This window comes from Apaloderma vittatum, unplaced genomic scaffold (genome assembly GCF_000703405.1).
Source record: "Apaloderma vittatum isolate BGI_N311 unplaced genomic scaffold, ASM70340v1 scaffold12944, whole genome shotgun sequence".
Lineage (NCBI taxonomy): Eukaryota > Metazoa > Chordata > Aves > Trogoniformes > Trogonidae > Apaloderma > Apaloderma vittatum.
In genome coordinates, this window is record NW_009711031.1 from 50,023 (window position 1) to 66,539 (window position 16,517).

General features: G+C 41.2%; 1 protein-coding gene and 1 non-coding gene across 2 annotated transcripts in view; both read left to right on the plus strand.

The window, feature by feature from the left end:
• LOC104272503 (serine/threonine-protein kinase WNK1-like) overlaps nucleotides 1–16,517 on the plus strand; it is a gene marked incomplete at its 5' end in the record, with an annotated part of 71,374 nt that overhangs the window by 22,409 nt on the left and 32,448 nt on the right. Inside the window, 9 exons of the mRNA XM_009867514.1 lie at nucleotides 1,165–1,253; nucleotides 2,548–2,767; nucleotides 2,979–3,315; nucleotides 4,604–4,791; nucleotides 8,553–8,810; nucleotides 10,521–11,741; nucleotides 14,164–14,235; nucleotides 14,849–14,998; nucleotides 16,060–16,517. The exon at nucleotides 16,060–16,517 is cut by the window's right edge and continues 5 nt beyond it. Coding sequence (XP_009865816.1) covers nucleotides 1,165–1,253; nucleotides 2,548–2,767; nucleotides 2,979–3,315; nucleotides 4,604–4,791; nucleotides 8,553–8,810; nucleotides 10,521–11,741; nucleotides 14,164–14,235; nucleotides 14,849–14,998; nucleotides 16,060–16,517 — 2,993 coding nt within the window. The remainder of the gene's footprint in view (nucleotides 1–1,164; nucleotides 1,254–2,547; nucleotides 2,768–2,978; nucleotides 3,316–4,603; nucleotides 4,792–8,552; nucleotides 8,811–10,520; nucleotides 11,742–14,163; nucleotides 14,236–14,848; nucleotides 14,999–16,059) is intronic.
• On the plus strand, nucleotides 3,762–3,836 carry TRNAI-GAU. The gene has a single exon. It is a non-coding gene; the product is annotated as a tRNA-Ile (tRNA).

Consider the following 16,517-nt stretch of genomic DNA (forward strand, 5'->3'; position numbering starts at 1 on the left):
ATTAAGTCTACATGTTCAGTTAAATTAAAGTCTGTAGTTGTAAAGGCTCTAGCTCAGACCTTTCCCTCTCAAGACTTGTTTAAAAAAGGGAGAAGAGTCATGTTTTGATGTCCCCCTTTGATAAGCAGCAGTATTGTATATGATATCAGGAGAAGTACTTTCTGGTAATGATGCTTGTATTACTGCTTAATTTATTTCTGTGCTTTAGAATATAGTTTTCACTTTTTCATTTAGTTGTGATTTACCAGTGTTGGATGTATCAAGTGTGTGATTTCAGGATTGTTTGGTTTGAAAACATGAGGTCTTCGTATAACAGATTTAGAATTCATCCTCTCTCATTCTGCTGTCTTAAATACTGAACTTGAAGCTAAAGACTGAATCAAGTAAAATTGAGTGCCAGATTTTGCTGTTGTGGACATTTGTCCCTGAAGTAGATCTTCTGGCCATGATTAAGTGATGTAGCTTGGCTCTCTGCCTGCAGTGTTGTTTTGCAAAATTCCCAGATGGTCATATCTTCTAGCCTATTTGCTTTACTGTTTTGAGTAGCTGATCATACTTAGGTTTTGTTTCACTCTCATCCAAAGGCTTTAGCATATATTGGAGAAGGCATTGCCATGTGGTGTTGACAGGCTTTTGTAAAAAAATATTGGACAAGTTATTAATGATCCAGTCAGATCATTAAATAAGTTTTTGGGGTATTTTTCCCATAAAATCAATATATGCCCTAATTACTTTATATAATGGCATGTTGGAAACATTCTGGGAAGCAGCAGAATCCTTTGAGACTGTTAAATTAATCATGTGGGTTTGTGCATTAGCGTTATGTAGGAAACGTTTCCTTCCATTCTCAGTTCTGTCTGTGTACTCACCTCTAACCAGCACAACTTTCATGGAAACTAAGCAGTTGTTTTATCATAACTGAGAGCTTAAATGCCAAAGCCTTCTGTTATGGAAGTGTAGTTGAGAAATAGGGGCAGAAGCAGCTTGCAGAAGTCTCTAACAAATACACAAACAGTAAGATTGGGATCAGATTTCTCTATAATTTGCACTAATGGGAAATTCAGGCCAGTTATTTACTGAGTCAAAATAGCTGGTCTGTAAACACAAACAAAACTTAAATCAAGTGGGTCTTCCAGCTTCTCTCTTGTTCCTTATATGTTTCAGGGTGTCAAGCCAGCCAGCTTCGATAAAGTAGCAATCCCTGAGGTGAAGGAGATCATTGAGGGATGCATTCGGCAAAACAAAGGTGAAAGGTAAGCACTGTCATTTCAGGGAGATCTACTGCTTGCTGTCTGAGGTTTTTGTCTGGCGATACCAGATCTAGTTAGTTTATGGAGTCTTCTGTGTTCTGATGAAAGTTGGGAAGCCCATATTACTTCTGCAACTTCTGTTCTTTGGTAGATTCTTATTCCATGATTATTTTAGAGAATTAATAGTATCCATAAAAGTGCAAATGCTCTAGTAACCATCCATGTCTGTTTATTCAGAAACTTGACTGCTTTTATTAAGGATTTAACCTGGTCAGCAAGAGTGGAGGACAATTCTTCTGGATTCTCAGTTATTTGGACTGTTGGTTTGTTTGTTTTTATATAATTGTTTGGGTTTTTCCTGCCCCTTTGATTTTTTTTCACATTTTATGGCTGATTAGTTTGAGGGATATTTTAAGTTCTTGCTGCTCATTTTCACCCACGTTTTCTGCAAGAAGTGACTAACTTACATAATTACAGGAAATATGTAACAGATCTGGTCTCTTATTTGTGGAATTTGTATTGTTTTCTGCTTTTACATAATAGTTGCTTACTGAATGTTCAATTTAAGAATGCTTCAGCTTTCAGCCTTTCTCTAGCATCCAACTCTCCTGTTCAGAACTAGTTTTGTCAGTTCATGGATGTTTATTTATCTCCTTCTGTTAAATTCTGAAGTTCTGCATCTGTGTTGCTGTGTGGTTTTAATTTCTGTTGATTTTCTTATTTCTGAGCAATTTCTGCTACTGTTAATGCTGTGCGTATATGAACCTAGTTCCTTTTTTTATACCTTCAGGACCAAGTTTCTAATTATGGCAAAGAGAATGCAAGTTTAAGTGGTTCAAAATAGTATAAAATATGAAAGGAATCATGTGGTACTTATCTAGTGCTGAATTTACTAGATGAGGCTTTTGATAAGATCTTGAAATAGACTGAAGTACGTTGTTGGATTACTGTACTGATTTGGAGGCTAAGGGTTGTATGTTTGCTTTTGATGTTTGGTAAAACCAAATTGTTTCTTCAAGGTTTCTTATTTTAGTTAATATGTCTTAAAACTGTTGGTACCTCTACTGACCAATGTGTGTATTTTTTTTCTTTTTGTACTACTGTAGCGTTGCTGTGTTTTGTTTTCTCTGTCATGCTTTGAAATAGAAATTTGAATATTGGGCTGTCAAATAGTTCATGGGAGAAACATGAAATGTAGAGAATAGATCTGGGGAGTCCTCAGGCAAGGGTGTTCCTTAATATTTTATGAAAACCTAATAACTGTGTGTGCTTTGTATATTCTTTCCCAATATACTAGATATGCTATTAAAGACCTTTTGAATCATGCTTTCTTCCAAGAAGAGACTGGAGTACGGGTAGAACTAGCAGAAGAGGATGACGGAGAAAAAATTGCCATTAAACTGTGGCTGCGAATTGAAGACATCAAAAAACTCAAAGGCAAATATAAAGATAATGAGGCAATAGAGTTTTCCTTTGACTTGGAGAGGGATGTCCCAGAAGATGTAGCACAGGAAATGGTAAGTAGTGGTGATCTTGCAAAGTGTTGGAAGTACTGCCATTGTCTAACAGCGATGTGTAGCCTGTCAGCCTCTGCATTTGCTGTCTAGAAATAAAACAGCTTGAGTTCATGAATGAGAAGTTAGTGCCAGAGAGCGGTAGCTTATATTGTAGCACTACGACAGTGGCTGTCTGTGACAGTCTGAATTCTGTGAATATATCCTCCTTCAGGTGGAATCTGGCTATGTCTGTGAAGGGGATCACAAGACAATGGCGAAAGCTATCAAGGACAGGGTATCTTTGATTAAGCGAAAGCGAGAGCAGCGTCAGTTGGTGCGAGAAGAACAGGAGAAGAAGCTTCAGGAAGAAGGTAGTCAGAAGCAGCAGCTGGAGCAACAGCAACCATCGAGTGCTTCCCAAGCAGGGTCAAAGCATCCCCAATCTGTCACTGGTGTTGCTCCTGTCCCTACTACTTCAGCCTCGGTTTCTACACAAGTGGAGCCTGAAGAACCAGAAGCTGATCAACATCAACAACTGCAGTTCCAGCAGCCCAATATATCTGTTCTTTGTAAGTGTGTCAGTTGGTTTATTTAGGAACTCTTACACTTACACCGTTCCCCCTGCTTAGAATCTTGAACTTTTTGTGGGTGTAGTGTAAATATCTTCACATGTTGCTATCTGCCATTACTGTCTGCGATGCCCACTAGAGAGCACAGCAAAATGAGATACATTCCTGTGCCTTGGCTGAGCCAAGTCTTAGCACAGTTCATAGGTCCAGTGTCTTAACACAAAATCATTATTTTCCTTTATTTCAAATCAATACACTAAACGAACTGGGACACCTGAAGCTTGAGCACATGTACTAGTTTTTCATGCCCTCCTATAGGGACAGTATATTCTGGCCTTATGGAAGGCTGTATACTCCTGTACCAGTGCAGTTAGAGCTCTTGGAAACACCTGAATCCTTGTTAACTTATGTTTAAGTTGGAAAAGAGATTCACGTAAATGTGAGGGGGGCTGGTTAGCTCAGTCGGTTAGAGCGTGGTGCTGATAACACCAAGGTTGCGGGTTCGATCCCCGCTCGGTCCCCATGTGTTGCCTGATCTAGTTGAGAGGCATCCCTGCCCATGACAGGGAGATTGGATTAAATGATCTCTAAGGTCCCTTCCAGCCTAGGCCATTCTATGATTCTATGATACTGTTCAGCTCATGATTTGCCTTCTCAAAAATGATTTAATTTTCTGGTTTACATACTATACTTGAAAAGATGAGTTAATGCTCCTAACTTGTCCTCTTCTGCCATCTCAACATTTGAGTCAGTATTTGGATAATGATGGTACATGAAAACTTCCATGTTAGAATGGTGAAGTTAGAAAGCAAATTACTATCTACTTTTTTAGGTAATAGGATTTTTAAGTTCTTTACTATGCCTGCATCAGGTGCATCTGCCTGCCAGTGCAACAGACCCATTTTATACATCTGCATAAGATAAAATAATAATTAAAAAACCCTAAAAGATCATTTGTTATGATGAGGAATTTAAGTTTCTATTTCTAGTCTTGCATTTTTTAGGGCACATAGTTTACTATTAAGTATCTTGCCAAAGAACTCCAGAAATTACTGGGTTTTTTTTTCAGAGGTTAGAGCAAGGCATGTTGATACAGAATTACTGTAATGAGGAAGGAAAAAAAATATATTTTTCTACCAGCTTAAGTACTGCAAGGGTTAAAATACTGAAGAGATCTATGTGACTTGGTACAAACATTGATCTAATGTTTGATTACCGTAGTACCTTTGAACGTGTGACTCCAGACTGCAGTTTTTGAAATGCAGGTTTTTGTCTTTAATTCTTGCAGCTGATGGGACAGTTGACAGTGGCCAGGGGTCATCCGTTTATACCGAATCATGTGTGAGCAGTCAACAGACTGTGTCGTATGGTTCTCAGCATGACCAATCAATCTCAACAGCTGCAGCCCAGGGATATGCAGCTTCAGTTGGCCAAGTGCAGTCTCAACAGCATGGAGGATATCAGCCACCTGCAGCGGTAAGCCACAACTTAAAGTATTGCAAATGCATGGAATTGTTTGATTTTGTATTTCTCTAGGAAGCTGAGAGGAGAGTCTGCCAGACAGTCTTCCATGTATGTTTTGTTCTGCATGGGATACAAATTCTGTATGGCAGTAGTTAAGGGGCTCTTTTTGCAAGATGACTCTAGGTGGGGAGGGAAAAGCACAAGGACATATTTGTCTTGAAAACTTTTATTTAATCTTGAGTGCACTTGAGCAGAATGATGAGTTAGGTTTTTTTTTTTAATGGATGGGAGTAACATCCTCAGAACAAGACTATCTCATGAAAGTAAGCATTTAAACTCATTTGGGAAGGTGGTGTGTATATGTGAATATGAAATTACCAGGGGCCAAGCTCTTGGTTTAATGAGAAGAAAGGGACTAGAATAATTTGAGCTACTGCATAAGTATGAAATTACTGTGTGTGTTCTGTGAGGTTTTGATTACAGATTCTGCAGGTAAGATTTTTAACTGTTATAGAATGCTGCATGTGAGAACTCCAGACTGAAAAGACTCCACACCCTTGTCCCCAGTTTTATTTCTAGCTTGTGTTGATTTGCTCATCAGTTGCCATGCGTATTCCCTTTTGCTGGAAGTCTGCACTGGGCACAAAAAATTTTCCTACTATGTTCACTTGTGTTGCCCTTTTGTTTTGGTATGTTTTTATCCCTTGTATGTTTTTAGATCTAAGTATGAGAGGATGCAGAAATCTATTCCAACTCTCGAGTAGAACTTCTGCTACTGTTATATTGTCTTCAGTGGTTCCATTGTCGCTTGTTTTTTGCAAAAATAAAAACCTAAGACTGAGGCTGAGACATTATAGTGTAATGTAGTAATACCGTAAGGGAGAAGATGTGACACTTAAGACTGAGGCTCCTCACTTTTTTTGATACCTGTGGTTGTAGGCTTTATTGCAGAACAGTTGGTGTTACTAGCTTTCTGAACAACACACTGTTTTCACTCACAAGCAAAGCATCTCCATCTTTTTCAAAGGCACTTAACCTGAAACGTGTGGTACTTGCTAGTCCTTGATCAAATGAGTTTTTTATCCCTCTATAAATAAGCCCTTGTTCTGGATGAGCCATGTTTTGGAGCCATGTTTCACTGTCTTGGGCTGACTAACTTCCAGGCTGAAAGGCCATAATCTTTTGACAGGGGATGGGAGAACAAGCATATGACAGAGGTGCGGTCAAGCTACTTAGTTCACTGCTGAAATGATTCTCCTGCTCAATGATGATGGCAGTGGTGCCAGGAGATTGATAGAACCGACAAGAATACTACAGGAACCACTTAGAGTTTGTTGGAAAGGCAAGATGACAAGTCAAAATGATACTGGCAACTGGACAAATAGCTTTAAAAAGAAAGAGAATGAAATTCAATCAGGACAAGAACAAGGTTCATGCTTAAACAAGAATAATCAGCTACGCAAGTATAGGATGAGCAATAGCTGACTAGGCAGCATTTCTGCTAAGAAAATAAAAGTTTAAGATTACATTAGACCACAACCTGGACATGGTCAAAAACATCATGCTGTTGTGAAAGGCAAACATCATGTTATAGGTAATAATTCTTCTGCTCTAGGCCCTTTGCAAGTCGGTCCTAAACACCCTGCTTGATCAAATTTGAGAGTGAATTGAAAGAAAACTCAAAGGACAGTGACAAAAAGAAAAAAACACCAGAAACACAGAAAATATGATTTATGTGGAAAGCCTGGAATAGTTAAGCTGAGCCTATGAAGGATGAGCTTGAGGAGAGAGAAAGCTGTAAAGGCTGCTGTAAAATAGGAGGCTAATCAGATCACAACATTGTTGTCAGAATAAGAAATAATAAGACTAAATTGCAGTATGAAATTATTGTTTGGGAATCACACAGAATCACAGAATGTCAGGGGTTGGAAGGGACCTCAAAAGATCATCCAGTCCAGCCCCTCCGCCAGAGCAGGATCACCTACAGTAGGTCACACAGGAACGCGTCCAGAGAGGTTTTGAATGTCTCCAGAGAAGGAGACTCCACAACCTCCCTGGGCAGCCTGTGCCAGGGCTCTGGCACCCTCACAGGGAAAAAGTTTTTCCTAATGTTTTTGTGGAACCTTCTGTGCTCCAGCTTGTGCCCATTGCCCCTTGTCCTGTCATTGGATGTCGCTGAAGAGCCTGGCTCTGTCCTCCTGACACTCCCCCTTGACATATTTATAAACATTTATGAGGTCCCCGCCTCAGCCTCCTCTTCTCCAAGCTAAAGAGACCCAGCTCCTTCAGCCTTTCCTCATCAGGGAGCTGTTCCACTCCCTCCATCATCTCTGTGGCTCTGTGCTGGACTATCTCAAGCAGTTCCCTGTCTCTCTTGAGCTGAGGGACCCAGAGCTGGACACAATATTCCAGATGTGGCCTCACCAGGGCAGAGTAGAGGGGTAGAAGAACCTCTCTCGACCTACTGGCCACCCCCCTTCTAATACACCCCAGGATGCCATTGGCCTTCTTGGCCATGAGGGCACATTGCTGGCTGGAAGGGGTTTTTGTCACCGACAAGGATGATTAAGTATTAGAGTCTATTACTAGAGATATTTCTGAACAGTTTAGCTAAATTAGAGCCAGAAATTATATATGTAACTAGTCCTGCCTTGGAACAGGTGAATATTAAGGGGAAAGTATTTATTTAATTGTTTGAATCTCTTATGCTTCTCTCTCAATTTCTTGAGCAGTTTAGCAAGATTTCTCACATCAGAAATCATTAAAATCAGATCTCCACTGGATGTCTTGATTTTTAATTTTTCTTCTTTGAGGTCCATATTTGATTTCAGTTGCATTACAAAATTGTGGATTACATCTGTAAGAGACACATGCCATTAGAGAAGGAAAACTTGCAGTTGGAAGACTGCCTCTTTAAAACATCATCTTTCCATTCACTAAAAAAAAATGCATAATGAAACGCAGCACACCAAAAAAGCAATAACAACAACAATAAAAACAAAATAGCAAAAAACTCCCACCACAACCCAATTCTGATTCTTCTAGTTTGGTTGGCTTTTGACCTATGGCCTTCTGGATTGTGGCAAGTTTACAAAATCCCGATGCTTTTATTGGCCTAGTGTCTGGAAAATGCTCGTCTGAGACTAATTTTACTGAATTTTCCACGCATTAAACCAAGTATTTTTTTTTCCCCCCCACAACTCATGTTGTAGAATGTGTAATGTTTAAATTCTTATGGTAGTGTTTTACTGAATAAAGAGCCAGCTGCATGCAGTTAGTCCACTTAATTCAGGCAGAGACGCTGAGTGAGGTGATAAGTGTAAACACTCATCCACTCGCTGAACTAAAAATACCTGTTTGAAAGCTTGTCAGTATCTGTTTGGTTTTTTTTATTATTATTTTTATTTTATTTATTTGTCATACTACCAGATGCTGCGAGTCCACACACTATGGGCTGCATCAGGGGCCCTGGAGAAAATATTCTCTCCTGTCTTTCTGCCTTCCACATGTTTCTTGTGAGGGTGTTAGGGAACTTCCCACACTGCTCAGTAACCTGAGGTAAACATGGGTCCTCAGAGGTGCACAGAGCCTGTTCCCAGTGTGTGTTGGCATTCATTCAGCGTTCTCATATCTTCTTGCACATGTATTAGTCAGTATTGGGCCTCTCATTGTGTGTCTGCATTTCTTTTCTACCTCATTATAGTTTTTGCTGGTTTTGTTATTCATTTTTTTTTTAAAGTGTTCAATTCTTAACTTTTGTTTTCCTCCTTCAGCCTCAACGTGGTCGTAGCATGTCAGTTTGTGTCCCCCACCTTCCTGCTCTTCCCTCTGTGTCCTGCATCCCTCTCAGTGCTCCTTGCACCCCACCACCAGCGCTGTCTGCACCTCTTTCTCCTTTCTACCTTCGGACTGTCCCTGAAGAAACCTTTGCAGAAAGGCTTTCTAAAGCCCTGGAAAGTGTCCTGCCCATGCACTCTGCCTCTCCACGCAAGCATCGACGCTCCAGCCTGCCCTCCCTCTATGTCAGTCCTGTATGTGTTGCCATTTGCCTCCTGGCACAGTAAGATAAGTTATCATTAAATACATCCTGGGCTTTGGGCATTTTTTAAATGAGCAAATGAAGAAAGAGTTGACTCCTTATACTGTGCTGCTGAAACATACTTTTATTTTTGGTCTAGGAAGCAGTACACTTAAACATTATCAGTAGCTGACCGTTTGTTTTTTGTATTTCAGGATAGCATAAATGCATAAATTACCCAACTGTACCATAGAAGGTAGAGGGAAGACTAGTTCTCAGCCCTTAAGTCAGAAGAGTAGCTTTTTATTTTCTAACTTCTAAACGAGCATTGAATGCTAATGAAGCTCTGCATGAAACAACCAGCTTTTAAAACTTGGTTGATGGGGCTAGTTATTCCAAAAGTATTGGCTAGCTGTGCTAGTGGTACTAGAAATTCAAAGTATGGATATTTCTGAAGATTTTTCTGAAAGTTTTAATCAGCCAATTCAGCTGCTTTTTGATAGAAAGAAGCCACAGTTTCATGTTTTCTTAGTCATGTGAAAAATAGCTTCCAAGACAGGAGGTAGTCTCTTTTCAGTTTTGAGCTTCAATTTACACAAGATAAACTTTGAGAAATTTTTTTTTTTTTGTAAATGAAGTAAATTGAACCAGTTTTCAGAATGTAGGAAGAGTTCTTCATCCTATAGGACCTTCTAGTTAGTACTGGTAAATATGGAAATTTGCTGCTGCTTTTCCAGAGAGCTGGGGAGAAAGGGAACAATGCGGAAACAGCAACTTGAAAAACAGTCATAAATGCCATCTGTCTTAGAGACAGTATATTTGCTACTGACTCTTGCAAATTTCTTTTTTCTTTAGGATAGGTAATACATTGTGTCTTGGCATACTGTAGGCAGAGATGAAAAAATGCAGAATTACTAAATTGGTATCCTTACGTAGAACTCTCTTTGAAATATTCTCTACAAATCTTAAGATGAGCCTCATCTCTAGTGGTACCTCAAAGGGACTGGAATTGCCTGAGCACTCTGCTGTTACTGACTATCCAGGCAAGAGTTAGATTTGTTTCAGTGAGTGCTAATTTTCTCTGTGAAAGGTATGATCAGAAATGATAAAAGGGATCGAAAGAGGTGATCAACTTTGGCAGAATCCAGAGGCTCTGGAGTTTTATCATACCTCCTCAGCTGTGGGCTGAAATGATTCTGTTTTGTCTCATAAAAAGTTTCTCTTTAGCTCTGCGTAGCATACCAGACACTAGCACTGTTTTTATGTTGGTTAATACTAAGACTGAATGTCTTTTTAACTTTCAGGCACAAACTAGAGGCTCTGCTTTGTTGCTGCTGTCAGGTTCTGAATCTTCATAATCCCCATATGGCAGTAACCTTAGGGGTTTGATGGGATCTCAGGCACTGATCACAATGATAGCCCATGACAATAAATCTCATTCCATTGTCAGGAGCAAAACTGGTTTCTTTTCGTGAATTACTGGAATTGGACTGGAAAAGCAGCTCTAACCCAAGCAAATGTTTCCATTTGTAGCTATGCCTGCCATGGATGTATTTAATGGCTATTATGACTCACCTAGATTTCCTAAGTATTATATGTTTTTGACCATGAGTTGAGTAGTCATTCTATAAAGTTACTTCACAGAACTGCCTAGTGAACTGTGCATGTTGATGTGCTTTCACTTTTAATGTATGAATTACCTGTCTTGTTCATGTCGATACAGCCGCAGCATCCGCGTGGGGGAACACCAACGTTCCCAGACTCGCAGATCTTTTTCCCAACCGTTCACGAACGGCCGGTGTCTTTCTCGCCACCACCTGTCTGCCCGCCGAAGGTGGCAGTTGCTCAGCGGCGCAAGAGCACTTCATTTTTGGAAGCCCAAACATGCCACTTCCAGCCATTGCTGAAGACTGGCCAGAGTTTAGTTCCACCTGGTGGTAGTCCCACCAACTGGACACCAGAGGCGTTCGTTATGCTGGGCACATCGGCTCAGAGAGTTGCTGGAGAGCCTCTCCATGTGCAAGTTAATCCCGTGTTTGAGCCAGCTCCGGTCCACAATGACTATAGATCTGGACCAACACCTCCAGAGGATGCTCACTACAGAATGCATCCAGAAGCTGTGTATTTGGTGGGCATGCACTATCCATCACAGGTATCGGAGCAGTATGATCAAGTAGCTTATAACTCTCACGCGACTGACCAACATTTGAAGCAGGTCTCTGAGTCAAACCATGGGCAAGGTGGTCCTCCACAAAGCTCTGTGTTCGACTTCCAGTCGGGGCAAACTTACCTGGCACGCCATGTTCAAAACCTAAGGCTGGATTCTGGGATGGGTCCCCTTTCTCCATTATCCAGCGTTTCAGCTCCCCTGAGTGCAGACGCTGCTCAGATGACATTCCACCAGGTGTTTGTTCCGCACTCTGCCCCGGCTGTGCTCTCTCACAGCGGTGATGGCAGAGCGAGCTGTGTCTTTGAGTTCCATGTGCACACACCGACTTCTGCTTCAGCAGAAGGGGCAGCTTTACCCCAGCGGGCCTACCGAAGTCGCCGGGGCTCTATGGAGACCAGTCAAGAGGAATCCGCTCAAGGCGTAGGGTCGCACGGTCGGCTTCAGCCTGTGACAGAGGAGCAGTGTCACTATCTTGGCCCCGAGTTAGCAGGTCCCAGAGGGGGCTCTGCCAGGCGGAGCTGGCCGGAAGGAAGCCCGGAATACTCCAGTGATTCCTCACAGCTGACTTCCTCTGACACTGGCGACTTCCAGTCTCCTCCCCCTACAGGGGGGTCATCTTCTGCTTTTGGTTCAGACTTCTCATTGCCCATTGTTCAGCTGCCTCAGAAGGTATTGCAGGAGTCGCAGCTCTTCATCTGCTTCCCCCAGGGAGCCTCGACTCAGCAGGCCTTGTCCACCTCGCTTTCATCAGGACCACCTGCACTCTATCCTCAGGTTACAGGAGCAAACACTTCCAGAATTTCTCTGCTTTTTACAAGTCGTACCTTGTATTTAAAGGGGAGCCTTGCCCTTAGACTTGCTCCACGTGGGTCTAAGGAGTAGCATTCCTGGGGGTGTCTTTCCACTGAGTCAGTAGTGATACACTAGGATCTCTCACTTAGCAGTTGCGATGAAGTAACGAGGCATCAGCCACTGCTTGGTCTGTGTTCAGCTTTGACTGAAATATTGGTAGGGCGTTTTTGTTAAGGGTAACAAACGGTCAGCGTTCCTCTCAGGACTAGTTGTTCTTTCGGCAAGAGCTAGCTGGAGTACCAAATTGGCTTTTGAACAATGGATTTAATGTATCTTCTCTGCAGTTTGAATTGGCGGTGATAGTAAAACTTGCTTTCTATTTTTGTTGCTGCTCCTTAGCGGTTTAATGAGAATGCATTGTTTGAAGCTGAATTTCTCTATGAATAATGTTTCTTTAGACAACAACAAGGTTAATTTGATGACTGTCCAAAATGCAAGAGCTTTTTTTCTGGGTGTGGGGAAGAGAGGAGTGGAAGCAGGTGTATTGTGTATGTGTACACAGATTTGGAAATGTACTCGCAGGATCATTAAGGAAACTAAACAAGCTGAGTGGTAAATTAGTGGCACAAACAAGTGCTGCTAATAGGTATTGCTTCCTTATAAGCCTAGAATATCTTGTCCTTCTAAAATGCAAAATTCTGAGGCCTGAAGCTTAGATTGGAGGTATGTTTTATCAGCATATGTGGTATTTGCACTTGCAATAGTCAGCAATGCATTTGTACGCTGTGACTGAGGTGTATGTGTATATACATTGTGGCTGTGCTTGTAGCCTGAAACTTGGAAGATAATTTTTTGTGAAAAGAGAAGGTTTACTTTAAGTAGACTTGTCTCTTACTCCTTTTGTTCTTGGAATTAGAGGCTCCCTGGCATTTTAGTTACTGAAGTATTAGCAACTTTGGGATTTGTGTGAAGGAATCTTTTTGCTTTCTGTGATAAGATCAAGAACTAAGTATTTAAAACTGTCTATATGGGTTAGTAAGTGTTTTATTAAAGCTCAAACAGCTTTAATCAGTAGCTAATAGTAATTTCTGTGCTATAGGAGAACTTGTGGAGTGAAGCCGCCAGGCAAAATGTTTGAAAACTATATGGGGTTTGTTTCTCCATAAACCACCTTTGTTAAACTTCAGGAAGGGAGTTCTGGTGGATGTAAAATATCTGGAAAACACAATAAGAGATCATGGCTATTTTACAGAATATAAGTTCTGGAACTTTAATGCATTGAAAGATCAGTATTTGAAGCACAAACTGAGTCTGTGTGAAGAGATGTTATAGCAGTGATATGTAGCGCATGTTTAGATCCTAGCCAATAAGGGCCTCAAGCTTGTAAAACAGCAAAGAAAAAAATGGTTCTTTTCATTGACAGTCTGCTTTCCCCAAAGTTTCTATAATAAAAAAAAGTATGTAATTTTAATAAACTTGTTCCTAATAACCTTCTGCAAGCTGAATGAACACAGCATTAAAGAATTTTAGTAGACATTTCTGATATGATACATATGCACCAGATCTGTTTCCTACAAAGGCAGTTCACCAAAGCGGTGCATGCCTGGGGAACTCATCTGGAGGTCTCTGTCTCGTTTTCTCCCAGGAGCTCATAAAGAAATGTAATTGTCACAAAAATAATAATGAAAATCCTGGGATCTGATCAAAAAACGTCAGCCAGAAAAATAATAATGAAAAGCCATTTCATTTTCCTCTACATCTTCCACATTCATTTGTATGCCACTCATCCATTTTTTTCGTTGCTTATTCAGAAATTGTCTTAGCTTGAACATGAACCCCCATATTTTTCAGTATCCACTTCTTGGTAGCCTTTGAATGGTAGCGAAACTGGAAATGATTTCTAGCTTGTATTTTGACATGTATCTCAAAGGGACCTCATGACATGTACATGTAATGAATACTTTGTTATTGGTCTAGAACTCCATGTATCTTTGATTTTATTTTTGATTTTTTAGAAGATAGTTTTATTTCCTTCTAGCCTCCTTCTGTCCCCTCACCTGATTGTGTTTAGAACACATGTAAAACTTAATGCCTCTATTTCCAGTTACGATACCAAGGCATCCTGCTCTTAAAGCATCATCAGTGGAAGAAGCAGCTGGTAGGCTGATCTGTCTCATGTCGAGGGGCATGTGGGTTGCAAATGGTTGTTTTGGAAGACTTAAAATGAAATTTGGTACTTTTCCAGATTGGTCTGCTTTGTTCTGGTTGTCATAGTGGAATTTGGCCAAAAGGACAGCTAGAAACATTATTCCAACCAGATCTTTCCAGGCAGAAATGATTTTAACTGCCTACTGCAGAAACTAGTGCTTTTTAAGCTGATTGTCTGTCTTTTTTTCTCCTCCAGACGCAGGTGCAAGGGCAGTCAGCCTCAAGCAGTGCATCAGTGCCATCCCAGCCTGCCCAACACACTCAGCAGGTAAGATCACAGTCCCTAAACTCAGGACAAAAATGCTTTTAGTGTGGGATTTTGATTGACTACCTCTGTCCCCACTTGAATCCGTAGTTTTGGACAAAAGTAAAGGAATCCTCTGGTTGTTGCCCAGTCTAACATGCTATGAGATTAACTTTATTGACTTTCTGAGATTTATTTTTAGAATCATGTTAATGCTTGTTTTCATGTGTCTGCCTCAACTTCCACCTGAGCTTGCAGGGGTGGCCCCATTCAAGGGGAGAGGTGTCAGGATTTGTGGATTAGACTGTCTGGATGGGCAAACTTCATTCTCATGATTTCTTCTAACCAGAAATAGTTTTCTGCAACATCCTCTTCTCTTAACTGCCTTTTCTTTCTTTATAGAATCTTCATTGTTGTTTTCACAGGCGAAGTAATTTTGTTGCAAGATTTGGTGCTGATAACGGAGCTATATTAGTAATGCTAATATGTAATTGCTAAAGCTTAATTTACTTAACGTTTTCAGAAGAACCACTGATGTCACTTACAAGGGAGTAAAAAAGTAGAATTTAGATAGGGTATACTTTAAAAACTTCTGTGGGGGGGAAAAAATAGCTTCTGCCTCTCTTCCCTGCTACAGAATGCACAGCAGCCAGCCTCTTCCCAACAGCCTGGACAATACCAGCTGCAGCAGCCATCAGTTTCTGCTGGTGCCACTCCCACACAAACTGTCTCTCAAACTCAAACTTCACAGATTATGCCAATGCCTCAGGCAGCAGCTGGGACACAGGTAAACAAAATTCTTTCTAGCAGAAGATTTTTTTATTTTCTTCTTCACAGCTGGCAAATTCAACATGCTGTTACTTTCACTTTCGTCATCTTTTCTACTGGTTTCAAAACATTCATCTAGATAATAGTATTCTTGGTGTGCTACAACAGACAATTTTATGGGAAAAACGTGTTGGAAACCCTTTCTTTCAAATGTGGCAGTCGTGAGTAATTTAAGGGAGGGATAGCACTTCCATGCACAAAGATCTTTAAACAGCCAGAAATACCATGAGGCATATTGATGAATGGTACATTATGAATGGATTTTCAGGAACTCATCATTTCTCTGCTTCCCATACAATGTATATCTTCTACACCGTGATGTGTGTAAAACATATTCACTTATTTAGGTAGTGAACCATAAGGACTGCCTTCTCTATTCTGTCATCTTTCTTATTCAGCTCTTCTCCTTTACTCACTGATCAAGAAGCTTCTGTTATTGAATATTGCTTCGTTTTGGCTCATATCTCTATCTTAAAACATGTGAGCCTTGATTTTGTTTTTAAAAATTGTTGTTTTGTTGCTTGTTCATCTAAACTGTCTTTCCAGTTGCATCATTTGCTGGCTTTAATTGACGTATCCCCCTGCCATTCTCTGAATGCTGGCACAGTGGCTTTTCACTCTCCATTGCTTTAGTCCCCATACCCAAAGCTGACAGAGTTGTTGAAAGATTTGCACTTCTTTCCTGTAAGAAGGCAGGCTTTGCTCTGGGGACAGATTTGAGGGGAATTTACTTCTGTTAATGCACAATTCAGTGCTCCAGAGTATTCAAATGTTGCTTTTTCGCCCTCTGTGGGTGTGTGTTTCAAGAGCCTGTGGAGTTCTTCAAGGGAAGTGTTGCAAAATGAGGACCTTTTGGAACTTGAGCCAACTTCCCAGCCACTATGCCAACTGTGCTCCCCGCCCACTTTAACAGAGTGCTGTAACTTGAATAATTCTTTCTTTGACTAATGTGTAAAAAAGCTGCTTTCTGCAACCCTGCTTTAAAAAAAAAATCTATCTCTATTTTCTTTACCTCCCCAGCTTCCTGTTTCCCAACCAGTGTCGATCATCCAAGGCGAGCCTCAGTTACCTGTTGCAGCACCTTCTCTCCCTCAGCCTTCAGCTGCCCCATCAGTCCCCATTGGCTCTCATTTTCTACCCATGGGACAGCCCTTGCCAACTTCTATGGTTCCCCAGTTCTCAGTCTCTCAGTTGCCTGTAGCAGCTCCTCATGTGTCAGTGGCTCAGCCGGCTTTCCAGTCGCTGCCTATCTCGATGGCAGCTGGCATGAATCAGCCATTGCTCACGCTGGCAACGTCTGCTGCGGCAACCGCTGTCCCGGTAGGACCAACCATTGTTCCTAGCCAGCCTCCCACAGTGATGCAGCCTGTAGCTCAGTTGCCCAGCCAGGTTCTTCCGCAGCTCCTGCAGCCGGCTGTCCAGTCCGTGGGATTGCCAGTCAGCATTGGACAAGCTGCTGAACTTTTACCTCCTGCTCG